The 24,541-nt window shown below is 34.2% G+C and overlaps 2 protein-coding genes across 5 annotated transcripts in view; one reads left to right on the top strand and one right to left on the bottom strand.

The window, feature by feature from the left end:
- The window catches only part of LOC118737458 (protein RUFY3), a 76,393-nt gene that overhangs the window by 31,661 nt on the left and 20,191 nt on the right, over positions 1–24,541 (bottom strand). For 3 of the 4 annotated variants that reach the window (XM_036467964.1, XM_036467961.1, XM_036467962.1), the window contains 6 exons: positions 19,347–19,525; positions 19,030–19,284; positions 18,713–18,954; positions 18,373–18,512; positions 17,994–18,277; positions 8,126–8,223 (listed from right to left, as the gene is read on the bottom strand). In XM_036467964.1, coding sequence (XP_036323857.1) covers positions 8,126–8,223; positions 17,994–18,277; positions 18,373–18,512; positions 18,713–18,954; positions 19,030–19,284; positions 19,347–19,525 — 1,198 coding nt within the window. Of the gene's footprint in view, positions 1–8,125; positions 8,224–15,090; positions 16,047–17,993; positions 18,278–18,372; positions 18,513–18,712; positions 18,955–19,029; positions 19,285–19,346; positions 19,526–24,541 lie in introns of those variants that run through there. The other variant, XM_036467963.1, reaches the window with a different exon arrangement.
- LOC118737465 lies at positions 20,543–23,555 on the top strand. Its single transcript, XM_036467972.1, has 4 exons — positions 20,543–21,345; positions 21,419–22,799; positions 22,864–23,252; positions 23,306–23,555. Exons 1-4 carry the CDS (start codon positions 20,941–20,943, stop codon positions 23,396–23,398), a joined length of 2,268 nt encoding a protein of 755 aa, XP_036323865.1. The 5' UTR covers positions 20,543–20,940; the 3' UTR covers positions 23,399–23,555.

Genomic DNA, 24,541 nt, shown 5'->3' on the forward strand with positions numbered 1-24,541 from the left:
TTTAAGAAATTTTGTATGTCGCAGCCAAGTATCGAGTTTCTCAACAAGGAAAGATGGTCAAACTTCTTCAGACCGTATACGTATCTCGTGGCATAATTAAAAGCTACGTCCAACTTGTGCTTAGAGTGAGAATCTAGCTTGCTATAAACTATCTCAGAATACGTAATAAGTGGAACTATTAAACTCTGAACCAACTTTTTCTTAGTGGCTAAAGGAACATATTGCGAAGTAATTCTAAGATATCGAAGAGTATAATATATTTTGCTCACAGTTTTGTTAACATGATCCTCACAAGTTAGCTTAGAGTTAATGACAAACCCAAGATTTGTAACTTTGTCAACTACTTTAAGTGGGCTAGTACCAATATGCAAAAGCGGAATCACGGAATGCTCAACTTTTTCCTTAAATATGGGTAGTACATATGACTTCTGCGCATTAAGATGAAGTAGGTTTTCCTTCGACCACTCAAAGATGGAGTGCAAATCCTCATTAAGCCTATAACTAAGGTCTTCGACCAACCCTATTCTGTTGATACAAGCCCAATAAATATGGGGCTTGGTTAACAATTGGAAAATGACTGGAAATGTAGAATAGGTTAGTATTCGATTCGAGAACTACAGCCCATTGTCGATTTGAAATTTTAATGGGAGAGAGTGAAAGTTGGAAAACTAAGGTGGGTTATAAACTCGTTCTCAGTTCGATATGCATATTGTATATCGAATGTCCTTTTCGAACGTTCGCCACAATGTTTATTGGGAGTCTACACCAGACTATGAGAGATTTATTAATCTAGGAGAATGGTGTTGTTAAAATCTTTTATGCGAGAACTACTATTGCACTGTGATAAATGCATTAACATTTTTGTATCTATGATTAATGAATTTATAGAAACCACCTAATATGTCTTGAAATTGGCTTGGATGGTATAAAAAACACAATGATTCAGAACATGGTTTTTTAGATGAATTTATGCATATTTTAAGTAAATAAACAAAAGGTTATTTTTGCACTAAAGTTAAATAAATATTATTTGGGATATGTACTAAATATTAATATGAGCATAATACAAAGATTTGCCGGTCAAAATTTTTAATATAGGAATATTTTTTACCTAGGCTCGAATCCTAACATCCGCTCACGGATCGAAAACCATACGAAAGAAAACTATGGGATAGAGAGTACGTTCTCGTACTATAATCAGAAAAATGTGTTTTTTACATGACGAGTAATACGATATCGTATGTGTCGAGCCCTAGTTAGATATTTTAAGGATAATCGAATCATATTTTTTATTCCTTCGATAAACGGTCCCAGTTTTAGCACAAACATTTGTTTATGAAGAGAGAATAGCAATTTGAAGAAAAAATGGATGACAAAGGGCTTTTGTTTAACATTACCATTGCCAGGGTAGCCAACTCATTTTTGAGATTAAAAAAAATGTTATGCTATTTTTGTCTTTCTTTTTATTTTACTTTTAAACGTAATTCATCTTTGATAAACCAAACTTTTATAAAGCTAGTTAACAAGTAAAGAATAAAAAATATTTATGAAATATTTACATATACACATATATACATGGAGTAGTCGAAAAAATTTTAGTCGCACCAATTATTATTATATTTTTTGTTATTTAATTTGAGTAATTTTTTAATAAAAATTTTTACATACATGCAGTGGTCGAAAAAATTTAAGTCGCACCAATTATTATTATATTTTTTGTTGTTTAATTTTAGTTATTTTTTTATAAAAATATATGTAGTTCATTCTTTAACAAAAACCATATAAATTCAAGTTTTAAACTTTGTGCAAACTTTGAAAAAAATTTAACAAACTTTCGTAAAAATTTCGAGTTTTTTAATTTGACTTTCTAGAAGGATTGAGTATGCAGTTTTGTAAGCCCACTCAATTCAAGAATAATAATGTGCAAGTTTCAAGTGGCTAAAAATTTTCGTTTAAAGATTTTTTTTGGTGAAGTTTTTGCGGTTTTCTTCCATATTGAAATAAATTATGTTTACTTGTTATATGAAAGCAAATGCGACAAGGAAAGTTCTACTAAATCAACGGAAATTTTTAGCCATTTGAAACTTTATTACACTAAAATTGAATCAGCTGAAATTTCCCACAAAAAAACGGTCCATTCCCCGATTCCCCACGCAAATTAAAATTCCAGGCAAAACGGGGAATTCCCCACGAGTTGGCTTCCCTGACCACTGCCCAAATTTTATGAACAAAACTTGTCAAAAACCAAGAATGAAGAACAAATGAGTATGCAGATGTACTCCTGCATTCATTGCAGATGACGTACTGAAACACTAGCAATATTCGTTTTTCAAGTTCGCAGAAATTTCAAACCTTCTGACGCGACCTATCATTGAACTTCCAAATAGTGTAACGTGGCCAATGGGCATTCGAATGCCCATAACTCTGATACCAAAGAAATTATTAAACCCTTATTTTACAGAAATAAAGATTTGAGTATGCCTAATCATGTCACCAAAAAAATTTTTATTTCAACCCAACGTTTTCACATTCTATGGGCTTTATGCTTTCGATTGGTTTATGTATCCAATGGTCGAATCTAAACCAAATTAGTATGGGACCACCTGTGAGATACTACCAGTTCGATGGAATAACCGAAATCGGTTGGCGTGGTCTAAAGTTATGCGGTGGCATACATTAAAAAAAAATAAAAATATTCAGACGAATTGATAACATCCTCCCTTTTGTGAAATCGGTTAAAAAATATAATAGTTTTTGAATATTTAATTAAATTTATTCTGGCCAGGATATTTTCAGCCAACCCACTTGCGAGATATTTACTAACCCGTTAAATTTCATTAGATTTCGTCCATTAAACAGATTGGTGAAAGTCGTGCCCTATTCGGATCATCTACTATAATTTTTTTTTTTTAAATTAACATCCACTCTGTGAGAAGTGGCCTAGAAAAAAGAGGTTGATTTCCAAGAGTTCAACCGAAATAATAAATTGCTCGAAATTAAATAATATTTCTCTTGTTTTATGTGTTTACAATTTTTTAGTACTATATTACATCCTTTCATCAGGACATTCTATAATTTTTATGCAAAACATCTTGAAATATTCTGTGGAGTCGGAGCACGAGGCCCCTTGAGAACTCCGGGCCCGGGGGGAAAATTCCCGGATCTCCACCCCCTCCCGTCAAGCCTGTTGTTAATAGATACAAATATGTATGCCAGTATAGTATAAACTGTGTTTTCAAAATATGGTACGCCTCGATGCATTCTATCATTGCAAGTACTTTCGAGATTTCATTGCCTATTGTTGAACATAACTGTAACAAGTAATTTTTAGCAAAAAAAACGACTTAAAAAAATATATATATATATTTCATGATCCAATGATCGGATCTAAACCAGATTAGTATGGGACCACCTTTGAGACACTACCTTTCCGATGCAAATTATCCGAAGAATTATCGAAATCGGTTGACGTGGTCCAAAGTTATGCGGTACATACATAAAAAAAAATATTCCGACGAACTGATAACCTCCTCCTTTCTTGGAAGGCGGTTAAAAACCATCACTTACACGCTGCCGATGAAACACCATATATTAGAAATGAGGTCCGTATAGACGAAACGTTTTGAGCCCCCCTTCTCACTTCAAAGTTATTACAGAAAGTCGAAGGCTTTCGTTCAGTATTGCAACCAGTGAACGACTTGCCAAATGTCGATATTTACAGAGCTACCTCTATGAAGCCAGCCAATTCGTTGAAATCTGCTCAACTAATTAAAAAACTGTCTTAAGAGTCCCTATCCGGTTTCGAGCAACACCGGTGAAAACCTAACTAACTGCAAAACAAATATGTAAAAGAAAATGTCAAGAGTGGCGAACTGAATATGTAGACGATCATTGATCGTTTTTACAGACTAATTCCTTTTTTTAGATGTGAGGCCCTAATAAAGTGTGCCTGACCACTAATGTTAATTTTTTGAAGATTTCTCAAAAGAGAAGGGATTAGTTGAGTAATCATGCTCACGAATAATGTGGGTGCCAATTTCCATAAGCACGATATACCGACGTGGCCTTCTGCTATCAACGGTTATGTGATTTGGACCAGGAAGCTGAGTTTGGGTTCTTCAAGTGGCCAGCGACCCCGAACATCGATATCAAAATCGTTCTTGGCGATTTCAATCTTAAGGTAGGCAAGGAAAGGATCTCTGGCGTCACTGTCGGAAACGGTGTTCGGTAACGGACTGAGGCTGATCGACTTCGCCGGAACCTGAAACATGGTAATATGCAGTACTAGGTTCATGCAAAAAAACATCTATCAAGCTACCAGCCCAAACGAGAAACAAAATCGATCATAGTGTTATAGACGGATGGCACGCTTCCAGTGTTTTAGACGTACGTACACTCTGAGGACCAAAGATTGACTCGGACCACTTTCTTGTTGCAGCTAAGATACGGACCGCCTCTGTGCAGCAAAAAATGTGCGCTAAATAATGCAAGGAAAGCACAACCCTGTTGTTCGAATGGACACCGACGCTCCAGCTCTGAAAGTATTCCACCCGCTAGTGGAGGCCCTCACTGCGTTGGAAAGACCAAGTGGAGAACTTGGTTTCACTTCAGAAAATTAGTTAACAGCAAGCGTTTCCGTTGTAATGAAATTACAAACAATTCTGATAACTGAACGCCATATCGCACACGATCTTCATAAGTGACACAACTCAAAATTTGGCATTTTTGAAATTATGCACTAAAAATGTACACAGAGCTTTTATTTACCTTTCAGCAAAAACTGGAGCAAATTTTTGTTACAATTTGTTGAAAAAAACCTAAAGTAAAGTCTCTCTTGCCCATATGATCGGCAAGTGAAAAACGTGTAATTTTGAATTGTGTCACTTTTGAAGTTCCTGTGCAATATATTAAAACTGTGCAGTATGAAATTTGTTCATTCAAAATGTTGTAAATTTGTTTGTAAGATAGCTTTTTTATTGAAAACTTTTATGTACGTACGAATTCCGCAGCTCTTCGCCAAACATTGTAGCAGAGTCCAATTCAAATACCATGCCTGCTTTTTTGTTAGATATGTATAACTACCGGCCAAAGTATGTATTTAAAAGTATATAAAGCAGTTTCTTATTTTTTACCACCTTTCCTTGAAATCGAAATTTGAGACCCCGGTAGAATACCAATTTAATCAAGCTTTCTATTCTAACTTATAGCTTTTGTATTTTTTTTTAACGGGGCTGACTATAAAAAAATACTAAAAGTTATCAATCAGTGGACAATGAAATAAATTAAGGCCTTAATAGTGAATCTGTTTAAGTGCGACTGTTAAGGGTACCCATCTTTACCTCGTAAATTTCTGGCATCCTAAATAAACTGTCAAAATGGAAAAGTTGTTTGCAAAATAATCTAAGCTATCACCGCAAATTCAGTGCGTTAAAACGTGGTAAAATTTTAAACGAAGGATAAACCCAAAATAAAAAAATGCTTAAATCTAACTTACCACAATTTTTATCGAAAATATTCCGCATTTGTAAATCAACTGTGAGCCGTTGTGGCAGAGTGGTTAGAGGTGCGTACTACCACTCACCAGTACCTAGGTTCGATCCCTAGTCCAGGCAGCATCTAAATTATAACAAGTTTTGTCTAACATACATGGCCATAGTTTGACTAGGGTTTTGAAATGGCTGTAATTAAACTAGTAAGCTTTTAAAATGAAATGATCGCCGGACGATCGCTTCAGAACTTTAAAAAAGAAACAAACATCTGAATAGGCTTTTCGACGACTAAAGTAAATATGTGTATTAGGATGGTCCAAAAATGTATGTAAAAAAGTAAAGTCGGAATTTTTATGCTCTCACCACCCAAGATCCTTCTATACCGAAAAAATACTCTTATTTTTTATTTTGAAATTAAAAAATATTTAGAGGTCGCTCAAAGCGCTCAAAATTTTTCATTTAATTTATACGGGGTAAAACACTTTTCGTAGAAATGGTATAGAATTCTTGGAAATCTATATTTTTCGACCGGTAAACTCTGTTTCTCTTCAGGAGATTCCCAATAATAATACCCAATTATTTTTTTAACCATTTTTTTATAGTAACTATATTTTATAAGTCCGCAAAAACCCCTATAAAATGCCAGAAAAAGCTATGGGGGGATAAAGAAAAAATCTTTAGTATTAAAAAATTGCTGAATAAACAACTGGATATTGTTACTGGAAGTTTCCTGGAAAGAACCAGAGTTTTCCGAACGAAAAATATGGATTTTCAAGAATTCCATACCATTTCTACGAAAAGTTGTTTTTTGAGCGACCGCTAAATATTTATTTTTTGATTTCAAAATAAAAAAAAATAGAGGTATACTTTTTTTCGATATAGAACAAACCTAGGGTGAGAGAGCTTTAAAATTCCTACTTTACTTATTTTGGACCAGCCTAATGTACATACATAAGTACTCGATACTGTGTAGGTATCTATGCGTTCAGAGGCAGTGCTTACTAAGGTTGCAAGGGTCACTAAATAAGTCTTTAGAATTCGCCATACCAATTTTTTTTGAGTCGATGTGACTTTTGCATCATAAAATTTGATATTTTTTAGCACAAACGTCTCAGAACGTTTTACAGTACGTGCGCTCTTGGGTTTGTGTACAGTTACATACTTCAAAGATTTTCGGTGTTAGTAGAACCGCTGATTCGAATTGCTTTGGTGCACAAATGTCAAACTTTCATACTTCTCTAAAGTGCGTGAGTGAGAAATCAAGAGTGTTTGAACTTTTTCTCCTCTTCTTCCTTGAGAGAAGAATAGGTGAAATTTGTCAGTTGTGTAAGAAAAGCAAAAAACAAAATAAATGTAAGATTTTGTTGTTGTAGTACTGTTCCTACCTTATATGAACGCGTCTTGGACGATTGTTTACAAATTTCGCCGTGGATTAACACAACAACAGTGCATCGATGAACTTATTTCTGGCTGATGAAACACCATCAGGGCCAGTGTTTGTAATTAGTAAAATGCAAGGCGAATTCATACAAGGTGGTAGCAACAATACAAAAACAATTCGCGCCAAAATTTACATACATTTTATTTCCATTTTTGCTGGGTACGCTATCAAATCAGTAAGAGGAAAAATAAAATATATGTAAAGCGAAAAAATCAGCTGATTTAACAACACACCCTTGTATGAATTCGCCTTGGTAAAATGCATGCAAACATGGTCGAATTTCGCTTCTCAATAATAAAAAACCAACAGGAGTTGTTCGAACAAGAAGCACTTCGAAACAAATGGTCGCTTGATTCTTCCCAATAACGGGTCATGTGGCTAAGTTGGCACTTGAGAAGCATGAAACAGTTGATTCTGAGTGGTACACAACCATTTCTTTAGCAACAGCCTTGGACGAATGGAGGAAAACAACGAAAAACTACAATTTTTTTATTCTTCCCGTACATCAAGGATAGTAGATGACGGTTTTCTTCCCCAGGAGAAATGGTTAACGCGTTCAAAATCTATGTTTTTGAGGTATTGACTGCGAAAAAATGTTTCACCGATTGGTTTGAGCGTAAGCAAAACAGTATAAATCAAGCTGCAGAATATCTTGAAAACCAATAATACCATATTTACCGATAAAAAACTTTTTTTCTTAGGTATTCCCAGAACTTTTTAGTGACCCTCGTATACATTTATGGTATCAATTGAATCCTAAATTCAACCATTTACCAACGGTTTCCCACAAAGCAGCAAACAGGTTTGATAAAACGCGTGGATCGGAATATTTTCGGATACTACTCCGATTGGCTTTCACAAATTTGGGTGCTAATTAGTTAATGCATACATATGTGATCTCTCCAGAACTTAGAATTTTATTCTTAGGCGCTTTTTATAGTAGAGAGTTTACCTACATTCGGCAATTAATTGCGTTTTCTTTTCTACAAAAAATGTTGCCTTTCCATTGCCCTCTCCTTAGTATTTGTGCGTAGGCGGCACTGAGAAGGCAACAATTTACGGTATCGAATCTTAGTCAACTCTCCTCTGCAAAAACGGGTGTTATTTATATCTTAGCTTATAATTTTACAGTCTCGACGCTCACAATTTCACACTTTCGCCGTAAAAATTTATTAATTTTAACTACATAGCTTACTTTTTCTCCAGCTGTGTAATAGTGCTGGCCATATCTTCTTTTTGACTCTCTAACTTTTTAATCATTTCCGTTTTATGCTTGAGCGAAGCATCACATTCCTAATGCATAAAGATATTAGAAAGAACATATTATGCAGACATTGTAGATTCAGTTTGAATTAATTTATTTGTTATATATTTATTTTTTAGATAATACAGACAAAATGTAAATATTATTTACAATCATTTAATGTATTTATTATTTAATTTGTATTATACAATTAAGTGGTGTTTTTAATAAACAATGACTTTGCAATAGATGTGCCAAACGAAATAGCGAAATATGATTTAGCATTTTAGATTATTTAACAAACAGTTATACTTATATTTAGTTAAAAATAATATGCATATAAACACTTTTGTTAAGCAAAATACTTTTTGAATTTCATTTCTTTATTTGTAAATATTTATTCGTAATTATACGATACTGCTACCCATGGTAGAAAAAAGAAGGTAGTTTAAATTAATGACATTAGCAGCCATCTTAGCTATTTGACTTTTGATGGGATTATCACATTTTCATCAAAATCTATCTACCAGATTGAAAATTATAAAAAATAAAAATAAAAATTCCTAAAACAATTTGATCGCCAAAGCAAAAAATAATGCAGTTTTTTTAAATAATAAAAAGAAAAATCAGTTTCGCACAAAATACCACTGTAAATAAGACGGTACAACATTTTTTAAATGTCCAGCGGTCCTTTTTGCGAGATAAAAATGGCTTGAAGCCCGCGGCGTGGGCGAGGAAAGCCTTCTAAAATATCCGTATGTATGTTCTCAATATTTTTCTATCACGGATATTAGCATTAGCCATATCAAGACCACACTCTCTAAAAGTGCAGTGCCGCGAAATGTGAGGTAATGAAAAACTGTGTTGGTCAAAATATAGAAAAGGAATGAATTTTGCTAGCAGCCTCCAACTTGGGGAACGCTTCGGAAACGAAGAATACTTGGATGAGTACATTGAGCTTTGGATGGGTATTACTTTAATGGCTTTCAATTATTTATGTTTTGATGGGTTCGGTGAATTTATTAAATAAAAACATTTAATAATGTTAACGCAATATACATTCATACACATATATGTATGTAGATTAATTTTCAGTTTTGGGGTAGCGGTGAGAAATGCCATTACCCGTTGTATTTCGAAATAAAGTTGCATTCTTTTTATGTATTTACATATTTTCCATACATACGTGTGTATATTATGTACGAGACTAATTAATTTTTAAATATAACGCTGCAAGCAACATGGAATTATGAACCTTCAAAATCCCAGTATCCGTCAAGTTGTTTATTGAAACTACCTTCTTTTTTATTATGCTGTTACCCGAAGCAAAAAAAACAGCAAGTAAGGACAGTGCTGTCAGACCAAAGTCATTATACCATTTCTTCTTCGTAAGACAGCCTTTGGTAATTCTCTAGTGTAGGGTAACAACCCCTAAAAAAGGTCCGGAAAAGTCGGGAGGGGTACCAAACGACGGGTTTCGGTCCCCCTATTAACAATCCGGAGGGGGAAGGCTAATATTATTAACCATTTAAAAGTTATGAACAAAAAACTTTTGTTAAATTTCGTTGTTTTCTATGGGCAATTACACCGACAAAGAATCACTAAATCAACTGTTCTTTCTCACTTTTTAAACACTATTAAAATATATAATTTAACTTATTTATTAAACAAACACATAGTTTTATCAACCTAAGATAGATTATTTTGTTATTTGTGTGTGCACTGTTCAATGCTTTTCGGTATCTTCTTTCGTTTAATATATATATAAATAATGAAAAATTTTAATAAAAAATCGCGCGATTTTTTATTACAAATCTGCGCCTGCGGCGCTTTTCTTATAAAAATCAATACTTCGATAAAGAATGAAAATTTTTAATAAAAAATCGCGCGATTTTTTATTAAAAATTTTCGGCTGCGGCGCTTTTTTCATAAAAATCAATACTTCGATAACTAATGAAAATTTTTAATAAAAAATCGCACTTTTGGCACTCCATGACGCTTACTTTTAATTACAGCTAAAATAACTGTAAACCATAAAAGTAGCGCTGCCATGGTATAGCGAAATTTGCTATTATATTTTGGTTAGAATATCTTATTTAGGTGAAAGTAAAAAAAGAAGAAGAAGAAGAAGTGTATAGTGTAAACTGAGTATAATAGCGCAAATGAAATGTGAAATAAAGTGGCAATACCAGCGATTTGAGGTTATAATAATTTTGGCAGGCGCAAAGTTTGTTTACTCTGTTTTATTAACGAAATATATAAAATAAAAGTGAATAAATGATTTGGTTTGCATAAAATAATAACCGGAGACGTTTTAATAGTGTTTTAAAAGTGTAAACTGGTTATTTAGTGCATTTTTGACGTGGTAATTGCTCATAGAAAACAACGAAATTTAACAAAAGTTTTTTGTTTATAACTTTTAAATGGTTAATAATATTAACCCTCCCCCTCCATTTTGTTAATAGGGGGGCCGAAACGCGTCGTTTGGTACCCCTCTCGACTTTTCCGGACCTTTTTTAGGGGTTGTTACCCTACACTAGAGAATTACCCAGCCTTTTTTACTAAGTCGGAAATGATTTGGTTTTAATTCAGGTGACTTTTGAAAAACAAAGGCTGCGTTTCTTTATACATTCCGGATAATCCCATTTCACAGCCGGAATAAACAGAATGAGTTTGAAATATACGTTGACATATCATCAGGAACGTTCTAAAGAATAAGTAAACAAAAAAGTTTATTCCAAACGTTCAGAATGAATAAAGAAATGCAGCCAAAATTTTACGTAAGATTTTTATTCGGTTAAAAATCGAACTTCTGAGCACATAAATTTCACGCCCACGAACTACCCTACTGGCTGATTTTGCTGACATCGGAATAATATAACCTAGAATATACTTATAAAAAGAGATAATACTAGCTCCAAAAGCACTGCATCGGAAATTTTTGATTTTTTTTTTGCTCCACGGATGCCCCTATCCAATTCTTATGAAGAATCGCCCGCTAATTTCGAAAATCAAGTTTATTAATTTTTTACTATGGATAAGTTTTTGAGATATTTGCAATTTACCGTTTTTCAGCTAAAAAAAAGAGATTCTTAATGACGTATGTATATCTTACGAACCAATTGAACAACCTTAATACGAGATGTGGCAAATGAAAGTTGCTAAAATAAACTGTATATATGTACATCACAGTTTCATCACAGAAATTAATTAATCATTCCATTTTTTTGTTTTTTGATGAAAAAATTAAAAAAAAATCTCAAACTTTGTATATGTGTTCATGGCGTATGAGTAACATTCTTTCCTGCGCATTCTTCATACAAAAAATCGTTGCGCACCAAGCACGCCGCAATAAACAGGTGAAGTTCGGCTGTCATATAACACTATGCGACAGTCAAAATCGGGATGGGATGAAACCAACGGGAAATGTTAAACAAATGTATGACGGTAAAAATAAATGTATGAAGAAAAAAAATATTTTTTGCCTAAAATATTAAATTTTTTTAAAACTGTTGATTATATAGAAAAACGTTATATGAACAGATTAAAGGAATTGTAATTTTTAATTTGTTTGAGCAAACTCGGACTAGTGGTTCTCGAGTTATGTCAAAAAAAGACCACCAAAGGTGACAATTTCCCCTATATGATAGTTATATATATATCTCGATTCCTAGACGTGTCCCGGCGTTTCGCTGGGTCACGTCTAGGAATCGAGATATATATATAACTTCTTTTTTACCGATATAACTTTCCCGGGTAGTTTGAACCCTTCCCGATCACTGACCCCTACCATTTGTCTCACAGTGTAATCAATTCTTAAGCTCGGAACACTATGACGACTGTAACTTCACGACGTAACGACAGCGACATCATTTTGTCGACAAATGTCGCCTTGAAGCCAGCTTCTTAAACATTTTGAAGACCTCAGCGACATAGCAAACAGCTGATTTAAAGTTTGACATTTTGGTATATTTATTTCACAAATTGTGTATTTTTATTTAAGTAAATAAGAAAAACATGAACAATCAAGAATATGTGATTAATTTTGCGACAATTTAATTTTGCAGCACTACATCTACTCATTGTCGCCGGCAAAATTAGAAATAGATTTAATTTGGCGACGTCGACAATTGCAGTCCTGGAGCCAAGATGTCGTGCTGTCGTCAAAATAATTGTGTCCGTAAGAACGTGTGTATTTAAAATTTGACAGATGCTGCTTGTCGCTTGCTGTCGTCAAAGTGTTCCGAGCTTTAAAGGCAATTTTTCAAATAGGGCAGTGTCAAAATCTTTCTTCTCGATCTAATTACTTCACGTGGGATAATTCCGCCATGTGCACATTTTCAATTGATCCCTCATTTTTTTTTGACTTATTCATCGATGTTGTGTAAAGGAACAGGCTTTCATCCAAAATAGAAAAATTTACAAGTAATTCGTTTGGAATTTTTTTCATCAAATGATTAGTTCATTTCTCAGAAACTATCAGCCCTATCGAAAAGTGATATTCGTAAGATATATGTACGTGATTAAGTGGCGCCACTTTTTTAATGAATAACGGTACACTGTAAATATGTCGAAAACTTATTCACAGAAAAAAAGAAAAACTCGATTTTCGGAATCAGCGGGATTCGGCGCCTCTACACAGGAATTGGAAAGGGGCATCCAATGACCATTTTTGCTGTAAACCAGTATAAACAAATATGAGAATAGCCAACTATACGTATATATAGTTGGTTTTAAATTGACTAGAAACGCAGCTGTTCAGAGCTGGTGGATTTTCTTGGGGGACCCTCCACATACATACATAATTCTACGGATAAACCTCTATACATAAATAATCTAAGCCGACATTCGTTTACATTTCACTTAGATTAACTTCATTTCAAATATATAGGCGAAAATTTGTTATTTATATACTTCGTCTAAATACTAAACTTCTATATAACTACATACATACATACATATGGATGTACATTGGACTGGTTCAAAAAAAATATTATTTTTTTTTGTTTCCAAAATCCCTTTTAAAATATTTTCGGCACAGTGAAAAAGGACGCCTGTCAAAGGCGCAGCCCGTAATAATAAGATTTAGAGGCCACCCATTGTGTATTTCTGTTAAGCTTAGTATACAACTCTCAAGAAAAATCTGAAGAAATATTTTTTATTATTTCTGTTACTTGAAAAAGTAATTTGCTAGAAGAAAATTTCTTTTCCGTTTCTTGAACGTTATTTTATATTAAGTTTTCCTTTTTCTTGAGAACGGTTTACTAAGGTTTACCTGGCTTTGCAAAATAAATAATACAAGAAAACAATCGTTTTTAAGTCATACTTTTGAATGAAATTGAAGGCTGAAAAAAAAGACTTTCGATTATTACATAAATTCACTCCTCCAAAAGTTCAATTCAAGGTTAAAGTCCAACATATAAATAAATACGATTTTTTTATCATCAGAAAATTGTTGAAGCTTATCACTGGAAAAGTTCTAAGAAAAATTTAACATCATTTAAGTTAAATTATCAAGTTTAATTTTTTTAAGTAGTTTTTTATCGTATGGAAAAAAATTACTGATACCGTCACGAAAAAAATTGCCAAAAGGCAAGGACAAGCTCGAAATTTTTACGAAAGTTTGTTGATTTTTTTGTAATATTATACAAAGTTTGGAACTTGGATTTAAACGGTTTTTATTAAAGAAAAAATTTTATTTTTATAAACAAATAATTAAAATTAAATAATAAAATCAAAACTTGTCAATATATGAGTGTCGTATAATTGTGATACACACTTTATTGAGCGTTATGCTGGGCATTAAATGGCAAAAATGACAAATGACAAAGTTGGGCGTTCTATAATATAAAATAATCGTGTCATTACATTAAAAAAATAGTCATACATCATAAGGGAATTTGAAAAAAAGCCTTTTTTTGAACCAGTCTAAAGTACATACATACATATGTATGTATGTATACATATATATATGCATTTGTATTTATGCACATATGCAATATGTACGTATGGCTATTTTTATGCTAGGTATGTATGTATATTACTATGATTTTGTCTGCAAGTAACTTTTCGGTATGTCTAAGCGCAGGTATTTTACACATACACTGCCGGAACAAAGTATTGGCACAGCGAATTTTTCACAATATATGCAACAATTTTTATTCTAACAGTTTTCCGCCAATTTTAAATAAAATAAAATATGGTTGATCCTACAACAAAAAACATAAAAATATAAATCCTAAACTTTGTGCAAAGCTCGCGAAAATTCAGCAAATTTTTATGCAAATTTTCAACTCTTTAATCACATTTTTTGAGTATGCAGATTTGTAGTTCAATTAGTTTTATTATAATAACGTGCAAGTTTTGAGTAGCTAGGAATTACCATTGATTTTTGGCAATTTTTTTTTGCAGTCTCTTCCATACGATTTTTTTTTTCGAAAATACTTTATATAGAAAAAAATGCAAAAGACCTTCAACGAAAAAATTCTCAAAAATCAATGTGACTCATAAAATACTCAAAAAAATTCAAAAAAAATCTGATCATAAGTTGATAATTTGCATGAAAATTTGCTGAATTTTCACGACTTTTGCACAAAGTTTAGAAATTATATTTTTATGTTTTTTTTTTCTTCTAGAATGGACCATATTTTTATACAAAATTGTCGGAAAAATATTAGAATAAAAATTGTTGCCTATATTGTGAAGCATTTCCTGTGCCAAAACTTTGTTCCGGCAGTGTATATGTATGTGTGTATGTACATATGTATGTATATAGTATGCATATAGTATTGTACTTTTCAATATACCGTGGATTTTTTAATGTCACAATTTAAAATTTAAATACAATATTTTTAACATTCATATTTCCAACTAATATTTATATATATATGGATGTATGTATGTAAGTATATATGTATGTATTTATATTTTATTATTGTTATACATCTGTATGTATCATATGCTTGAATCACCATAAATTTTTTTAACACCTCTTAGATAGTAAAAAGGCCCTTAGTATGCATGTACGAGTACATATGTACATATGTAAATGAATATTAGTTATTACTGTTCACAGCTAAGTAGTATATGTATGTATGTACATACATATGTATTTATACATATTAAGACTTCAGAGAAAAGCCATACTATTTACTATCTGCACTATGTATGCATTCAAATAATTTGTTTTGAATGACCCATTCAAATGTTGAACTTTTTTTCAAAAATCTAATAACTATGTAGTTATTTTTAAAAGCATTGCGTCCGCAGATGGTAAGTTTTATTTGGTTTCACATCAATCACTAAGTTTTGAAATTTTCCGAGTTTTCGTTTATACATACATTTACGTGTAAAATAAAATTAATGCCAAGCCTCAAATTTTAATTAAAATTATACTTTATCAATTTTATATTTTCCCTTCCGAAAGCGCATAGTCACTTTTGCAGGTGTCCATCAGTGTCTCTGTGTACGATTTATCTACTTCGGTGAATGATTTGGCCGAGGTTGGCGTTTTGAGTTCACCTTCAGTCTCTAGTTTTTCAGGCGCAACGGATGCTGATGGTGATTTACGGTAATTATTAGGATTAAAAGGTGGTATAGCGTCGACCTTTAGATGTAAACGCTTAACTGGTGGTCCGATATCCTGGCGGTGCTTTTTAGTAAGTGCTTCGAATTTTTGTAAGTTTTGCTGACGACGTGTACTGGGCGATTTTTCTCCACCTGGTTGACTAGCTATCTGTTGTTGTTGCTGTTGCTGCTCTAACTTAGACTCGTATTTTTTCTCTAATGACTGCAAAATGTTGCCAATTTGCGATGCTTTCGTTTGTAGACGTGAAACCATCTCACCCTTTTGTGTGAGTTCGTCTTCACATTCCTGATTATGAGTACCATAAATAAAACACAATACGTTTGCAAAAGTTTTAAATACTTCTAATTTAGCTTACATACTTATTATTTAAAATAAAATAAAAATACACCTGAGTGCAAGCAAAAAATTATTAAATTCAGTGTTAAGGTATTTACATAAAAGCAGGGAGCAAGAACAAATGGTATGATCGAAACTATATATCGTTCTCGTGGTTTTGTTCTCAAGAACGCTTTACAACAATAACCGAAATGTGAACAAAACTGCCGAGAACGTTCTCAAAGGGAATTATATAGGAACAAAATCATGTGGAACGCTCCCAAAGAAAAAACATGCGAACAATACTTTCGGGAATATTTCTAAAAGAAGCAAATGGGAACGAAGACTCCGGAACGTTTCGCCTAAGAACAAAACGAAAACAAAAGTCTAAGGAACTTTCTCTCGAAGAACAATTTGGAAACTAAAGTCTCAGGAACTTTCTGGCAGCGAACGAAATGGGAACAAATCTTTTCTGTACTATTCTCGAAAAATGGAAACGAGAACAAAATTTTTCTCATAGCGTTTCATTAGTTTGAAATTTTTGAAAATTAATATTAATCAAAAAAGAACTCAAATATATAGAGAGGCAAACAAAACCAATGAGGGACTTTAGACACGAAGTTTTCGTGCAAAGATAATGAAACCTTATGATAAACGAAATGGAAGTTGAAATGATCCAGCTTTCCTCTGGCTTAGAATTATCAATCATGGAACGATTTTTCATTCCAACATGCAGACGCCCCTCTCATTCTTAACGTTAAGTTTTTAAAACCAATGTTCTAGTTTTGTTCTCTAGCAGAACGTTCCCAGACTTTTGATCTTCCTTGACACGTTATCGATACTTTCGTTCTTATTTTGTTCTCATTGGAAACGTTTCCGAAAGGTTCATTCTCGTTCTGTTCTTCTTGAAAACGTTCCCGAAAGTTTTGTTCGCATTTTTTTACGGAAACGTTTCCGAACCTTTTCTTTTGTTCCCTTTCAAACTGTGGCAACGTTCTTGACAGTACATTTTGTTCTCGTGCAGAACTAAACCATAACTGCGAACACGTTCTCCGTCCCTGGATAAAAGTTGTCCAGGAAAACTTAAGCTTATTTTATTGTGGTTTTTATTTTTTCAAATTTATCTTACTTTTTTATAATTTTTATTTACAGTAGCTCCCACAAAAAAACGGACACTGATTAAACGCGATAAAATTTCGCTGCATTAAAGTAAATAAATGTTTCCTTATTTTATTAATAAAATATTTGATATGGTTATATTGGTTTTTTTTTTGCTTTTTTTATAATACATTCGTTTATTTTATATCTCAACTTTTAATTTGCGGATTTATAATTTTCACTTATTTTATTTTGTTTTAGGCAATCTTATTTCATTTATTTTCATTATTTATATTTATTTTGTTTTAATTTTGTCTTGATTTATTTTTTTATATATATTAGCGGCCACAAAAACCCGAATCGCTTAACCCGATGTTTAATCGCGATAAAGTTCCGCTCATTATGTAGTAAAAAACGTCAAAGAATTCTTGAAAATTCGCAGAATTTTTTTAAATTTTTTCACAAAGTTTTGAATTCTTTTTTTCATGAGATTTGCTGTAGGTTGAACTATATTTTTATACAAAGTATGAAAATATATTTCTATTTAGACACAGCGAAATCATATGATCATTGGTTGGTTGGTTGGTTGGTGATCATTAATCAGTGTCCACATTTTTTTGACCCCTACTTTAAATTCGGATTTAGAAATTTCGTTTATTTTTTTAAATTTATCTTATTTTGTTTTATAATTTTTATAATTTTTTTAATGTACTTATTTTTTTATAATTAATAGTTTTTTTATTCGTTTTATTTTTGCAACGAAGCGGCCATTTTTATCAGCCCACCTCACCTGTTTCCGCACACTTCGCTTTTACCCACCTGTAATTTGCGATACATTTCCAAATTAATTTGTTTAATATCGTCTAATTGTCGTCGCAGTGATACAATCGTATCCTGTTTTTCGTGTATATCCTTCTCCAGCAATTTCATTGCCATATCGGATTCGGCTTTTAGTGATATTTGTAGTTTTAACTCCTTATCTAACTCTTGACTTTTCTTTTTCTCTTCACTCAATTCGGCAGTGAGCGATTCGATAGTTGCTTTATTCGCTCGATCTGTTGATTTGTTTGGACTGGCTTCAGCATTGGATGAAGGAGTATCTTCTGCGCAAGTAAATATGTATATGCGGATAAAAATGTTTTCAAATACAGTAAGAAAAGGGACGGCGATTACTTAAAAGAGTTCTTTCTATACATACTTGTGGTGCTTTGACGCAGCGCCTGATTCTCAGCTTGTAATGCCAATAGGCTATTACGCGCAATCGCAAGATCCTCCTTCATTAACGCATTTGTAGTGGTAAGGGACTCAACTTTGGCCTGAAGATTACCTACCGTGGCACTATATGGAAATTTGCTTTAATTGTTTTCAAAATTAGGAGGATGACACAATTTAGCAACACATGTAAAACCTTTGCAAGATCAGTAAGTTATACATATGTCCCACTTTTACTTGTTTCTTTCTGTCAGTCATAATGTCGCTGAAAAGGTCTTACTAATGTGTTGCTCAATTGTCCAAATGGTTTTGATAGAGGTATATACTTTAAATGTCTATTGAGCTCTTCAATATAGTTCTTCTGGTCCAATACGGCTATCATATTGCCCTGACCATTCGCCTCCAGTGATTGATTGATTTCCTCATCGTTATCGTTACTCCGCGAACTCGAACGCAAATAAAGCGAAAAATCGATAACACCCTGCTGTGAATCCAAATCTTCTTCTTTCACGCACAAATTACAATCAATCACATTTAGGCCTACTAAGATACCCATTATGACAACAATCTACCATAAAAGACACAAAAATCACATTAAGCTAACTGGTGGATTATTTTTTTATACTGCATACTCTGAACCCACCTCATCGCTCATCATTAGCGCATGTGGCTCATAATATTCGTAGAGCGAGTCATCGCGATGCTCGATAAGTGCCTGCAGATAATCGGCCAGTTTCTTCTGCATCAATGCTATGCGCAGCCAAGCACGAGCCCGGCCAATGTGCGTCCGCACAGTGGGAAGATCACGAACGCTAGCTGTTATGTCCTGTGCTTCAGGACAATAGCTTTCTACACTTTGAAGCAGGTCCCATAATTCTTTGCGTGGCCCCAAAAGACCCTGGAACAATTTGTGAGAAAAAGTAAAAAGGGATGGCCGATAACGATGCATTCGTTACACACCTTCTTTGGACGCAAACCATGACCTAACACATGCTCTATTACAATGAAGAAGTGCTGCAGCGGTAAGTGATCCGAGTCCAACATACGTCCAAACCTTAATGATTGCTCCAATAATTCCTTAACCACGAGCTTACAAATATTTACCAAGTTACTGCGTTCAATTTCGGCTGGATCGCGAGCTAAAAGTACACGCCGACAAACAGGTACGATTAAATTAGAGCAAAGAGGCTGCGAGTAGCCAATTTATTTGGCGAGTTCTGGATATTAGATAGCTATATGCATCTATGTGGTCAGCGTCATAGAGATATATAAATACATATTTATGTACATACCCCCAAATATATACATACTTTAATGCACTATATTTATAGTAAATGCGCACATAGGTAACGCCCACGCCCACAACTATACTCGGCGCATTTGCACGCTCGTACATACAGGGTGCATTCGAGCTTCAATAAATGCGGCAGTGTTACTTGTTATGAAAGAGCATAACTTTGCAATGCAAACAAGTAAGGACATTGCCGAAGGGAGTTATGTAAACACCTTCTCTGTGCACATAGATAGAGGAGTGATATTACCAAAACTCTTATCTGAACAATCAGTGAAATGGAATATATACCTTATATAGCACCGATCTGAATGATTTTCACAGTAGTCCTTGTATAATCGATAAGTAAACAGGTCACACAATTTTATTGTTTTAGCTGTCTACATAAAAGCGTTGTATCGCAAAAACTTGTATTTGAATTATCAGTGTTATAGGATTTATAGCTTATAGGGCACCGATCTTGAAGATTTTTTTATTCGACTTTGTATGATTATTTAGAAAATAGCTCCCGAAATAGCTCGGTTTTGCCGTCCAACTGGAATTGTATGGAGGCTATAGGTCCTAGGGACCCGATCTCTGCCATTTTCACTGTAGACATTCTGTTGGCAATAAATGAAAATAGTGCAAAATTTCATGTTTCTAGCTGCGGGAATAGAGTAGTCATAACGAAAAATCTTATATCTGAACAAGCAGCTATGTATATGTTATAGTGGTCCGATTTTGACGGTTCCAACAAATGATATCGCGAAAACTGCGAATCTGGATTGCGTTCAAACAGACAGACACGCAGCCATACGGACATGGCTAAATCGACTCAGCGCGACGTTCTGATCATTTTGGTATACATTTTAATGGGGTTATCTTTTCTTCTTCTGGTACTTACAAACATCGGGTCAAAGTTATAATACCATTTCTTGGTCATAAAAGGTATAAAAATGTTTATCGCGCAATCTCTGCATTATTTCAGTACGTTTCTAGCTGAACATCAGTACAGAGCATTAAGAAAGCAGCAAGGTTGTAACATTGCCGTAATTATTACGAAGCTCGAACACACCCACATACATACAATAATTATGCAACTCAAAACATTCAAAATCGAAAAGTATGTATAATTAAAGACAAACTTAAAGAAGCTTGAAAACTTAAAATATGTACACCATTTGATTGATCGTGTTGTCTTTGATTTTGTAGCAATTTTCATCAGCATGAAAGTACATGGAAAATAATAGTTGAAAAAAAATAAAAAAATATTTGATATAAAAAATGAAAATCGGTATATCTTTAGTGCTGCTAATGTTGCTTTGCCCTGGCGGTTGTCCCGTTTACGATTTTGATTTGAAAACAGTCGAGCAGCCAAGTCAGTTCGCCAATGGTCTTAAGCTTGCTGCCGATCTCAACTCCGAATTCAACCAGGGAATAATGAACTTTCATGTGCTTAAGGATCAAGATCAAATCAATGACGATAATACATGCAAATTGGCTCCGCTTATTTCTGACGTGGACGAAAAGCCAGCAAGAAAGTTTAAATTTTCACGCAAAGTCGAAGATGAGGAACAGGCTGATATGGAATTGGATGACTTCGTTGGTTCAAACCTTTTTGATAGCACGCGAAAGAAATGTTTTTCGCCAGAAGATTTAAATTTACTATCAGCACGTAGAGATTTCGAGGCAAGTATAGTGTATGAATTGTACGTATGTAAGTCTATTTTTTAAATATATCCGAATTTCTTTTTCGTTTTAGTATCTCGTACCTAAAGGTCTGCCAAAATGTTTGCTCAATGATGAAATGTTAAACATGTTGTTGAATTACTTTTATAATGGCAATGAACTGATACAAAGATTGCCCGATTCATCGAGGAAGGTGATGGAGAGGGCCTATTACGATATGCTCGGTGGTTACTTGAGATCCTACTTACTACCAGTAGCCAAGTATTCTTATTATGGCGGCAAAGCGAGTCTCAAAGTGGTCAGCAGTGTTGCAGAGCTGTATCAACAATGCAAGTCCTTTTTGAACACGAATGGTAATGGCTGGAAAATGCCTATTTTACTCGAAGAACTGGATAACGTTCGTGTGGATCCTCTAAGGGGCTCAGAGTGCAGTGGCGACGGCAATGGTGGTGGTAGCGGTCCGACCGGTTGCGCACGCCTCGAAATGTTACCAACAAATGACGGTGACGACAATATTATGCTGGTGTCCATGCCAAAATTAGAAGCAGATTGTGTTGAAACCGGTTTAAGCAACATTTGGCTACCATTTCGGAAAAGGCGAAACTATGACCTTAGATCGCAAAAATCTGCTTACGCAATTATTCGATTCTATGAAACGGTGACGCGTTGCTACCAATCACAGTCAATGCCACAGGATGCTTTCAATTACAAGTTCATAGCTTGGTTAAATGATAACATAAAACCACACCTCTCCGACGAAGAATTTTATCCCGGTCTTGGGGGAGTGTTACGGATTGTTGAGAAATTGAGAAAAGGCAGGAAAGCACTGGATTTTGAAAAAGACAAAGCCATCGATCGCCGAATCGAAGACAATATGCGTCAAGGTAACACCATTAGCAGTGGTGAGAGTAAAAGCGATGATGGATTTTCCGACATAGAACTCGCACAGAAAGCCTTAGAGTACAAGATGCAAGAGAAAGCCAGGCAAACGATGATTAATGGTAAACGTTGGTTTGAGAAAAGTGCCGATGACAACAATAATAATAACCTTAATAGACAACTGCAGAGCAGAAAGGTATGCGAAAAACCTAAAACTCAACAAAACCCACAAGTCCAGCATACCAAAGCAACAAAGCCAAAGTGTAAAACGAAGGGTGGAAAACATGGTGGAGCTGGGTCCTTATTGAAATTATCATCGGAACAACAAAAGCACTATCTAAAATACCTATGTTGCATTATCGGATTGATACTGCTCATATTGCTGATCATTCTGCTTGTCGCTATGCTAATGAGATATCGTAGGCGAAGGCCAAAGACCGAGCCAAAACCAAAGCCACCGAAGAAAAAGCGCAGATTTCCTGCATGGTGTAACTACTTATTCTGCAGAAAGAGACCAGCCGATGAGGAGATTGTTATTAAGCCTGATACGAAATCGGTCATTGCAACACAACCACGTAGTTCTCACAAACGTAGAAAGTAAAATAAAACCGCTCTAATTTAATAATTTCAACTTTCCAGACCGTCGGACGTCCACTTCCACGTCGTCACTGGCCTGCCAACCCGCTGCTAAATGCATTCCCTGCTCTAAGCGTGCCACCAAGGAATCGGAAAGTGCCCCCATTATTGAAACCACATCACTCGATTACTATTCCTCATCCGAGCCCGAAAATAAAGTACGTCAGAAAGCGAAAAAAGGCAAACAGAAAGTGGTCACAATAGACGAGAAGAAGAAAAAAGTCGGATCACCATCCCCGACAAAATCTAAACCGACCTCTTCGAAAGCCAAAGCATCCCCGCCTAAAGGTAGACTTGGCGGCGGAGCAGAGCCGAAATCCTCGTCTAGTTCGGATAGTAACAAGCGGTTAGGTATTCAGCGAACCATTCCAACTGACAATAAGAAGAGTAGTGTATAGGAAGGTATGAATTTTAAATAAATCAATACTAAAAATATTGTTTACAGAATGAAATGGGCCAACAAGCGACACAAGAACGTTCAACGTCAAGGGATCGCTCTAAGGGGTCACGTAGTTGGGAAACCATGTACGATACATAAACATCAAAATTTCACACATATGTATTTGTTGCGTATTTATTTTTTACGTGTGTATTTATTGCTCGAGTTTCTGCAATTGCAGTATCTTTATTTTTGCAATACTTGTATTTATTAAATTTATTAAAATTTTCACAACATAAAAAATGGTTATTGCTGAATTGATAGAATGCAAAAATTAATTAAAAATCTAACGGTCAACAAGTAAAATTTAAAAATTCATTTGTTATGGGTACCTAAGCACAGAAGGAAACGTAAAGGGGTGGATGCTCTAGCAAAGGAAGGAGTGCTATTGAACAACACACCCATCCTAGAAATTTCAATCACCTGCAGGCTCCAAAAAGGAATGTGATTTAGGTATGATCCAAGAAGTGGGTAAAATGTGATCACAACAACGTGAATACAAAGTATCCAGAGTCATGCTTAGGTCACTTGATGTCAAATTGTTAGCTAACCGTGCCTTCAAAGTGCGAAATGGATGTAGAAACGATGGAGCTCTTAGGGCCGTTTTCTCAAGTAACCTATAACTTTAAAGCTCACTTTATATTGAAAGGTTGCATTAAAATTTATGATAGTGTCCAAAGCAAACCATTTTATTATCGGTTTTAAAGTGGTTTACAACCAAGAAACATACATACCTCAAAAAACGATAATATAAATGCCTATATAGCTTTATTTTTAATCCAACCTTTAAATTTAAAATGAGCTTTAAAAGTCTAAAGTCTATCTGATTTCTTCGGAAACACCTTCACGGCAAGAAGGACTCAACGAGGTATTTATTGCAATATTTAATATCAATCCTGTTTTCATATGTTTTTTTTTTGCGTGGTTACCCAGCCAGCAAAATATCCGGAAACGTATCCGAAAATAGAAACAATTTCGTATAAAAACCTGATGTTTCATCCGTTTTCGGACGTTTTTCAGATCAATTCTCCCACTAAAGTGTTCATCCGAAACGTATGTGCAGAAAACTATCGAAAATCGTTGTAAAACGGATGCGCTTTCGGCTGTTTTCCTGAAATTTGTCTGATTCAATTTTTCATTGAAAACGATTTCATTCTGAACTTCACAGACACTTTTTCATAGATACAGGAATCAAAAAAAAAAATAAAAAATTTAAGATTCAGCAATTATTTCAATTTAAAT

The sequence above is a fragment of the Rhagoletis pomonella genome, unplaced genomic scaffold (genome assembly GCF_013731165.1).
Source record: "Rhagoletis pomonella isolate Grant_MI unplaced genomic scaffold, Rhpom_1.0 Rhpom_scaffold_00004, whole genome shotgun sequence".
Lineage (NCBI taxonomy): Eukaryota > Metazoa > Arthropoda > Insecta > Diptera > Tephritidae > Rhagoletis > Rhagoletis pomonella.

Excerpts from the sequence above, each read along its gene's own strand:
- LOC118737465 (XM_036467972.1), top strand. The coding sequence starts at position 20,941 with ATGAAAATCGGTATATCTTTAGTGCTGCTAATGTTGCTTTGCCCTGGC. Across the intron at positions 22,800-22,863 it reads GGTCATTGCAACACAACCAC|ACCGTCGGACGTCCACTTCC; the intron begins GTAGTTCTCACA and ends TCAACTTTCCAG. Across the intron at positions 23,253-23,305 it reads CTGACAATAAGAAGAGTAGT|AATGAAATGGGCCAACAAGC; the intron begins GTATAGGAAGGT and ends TATTGTTTACAG.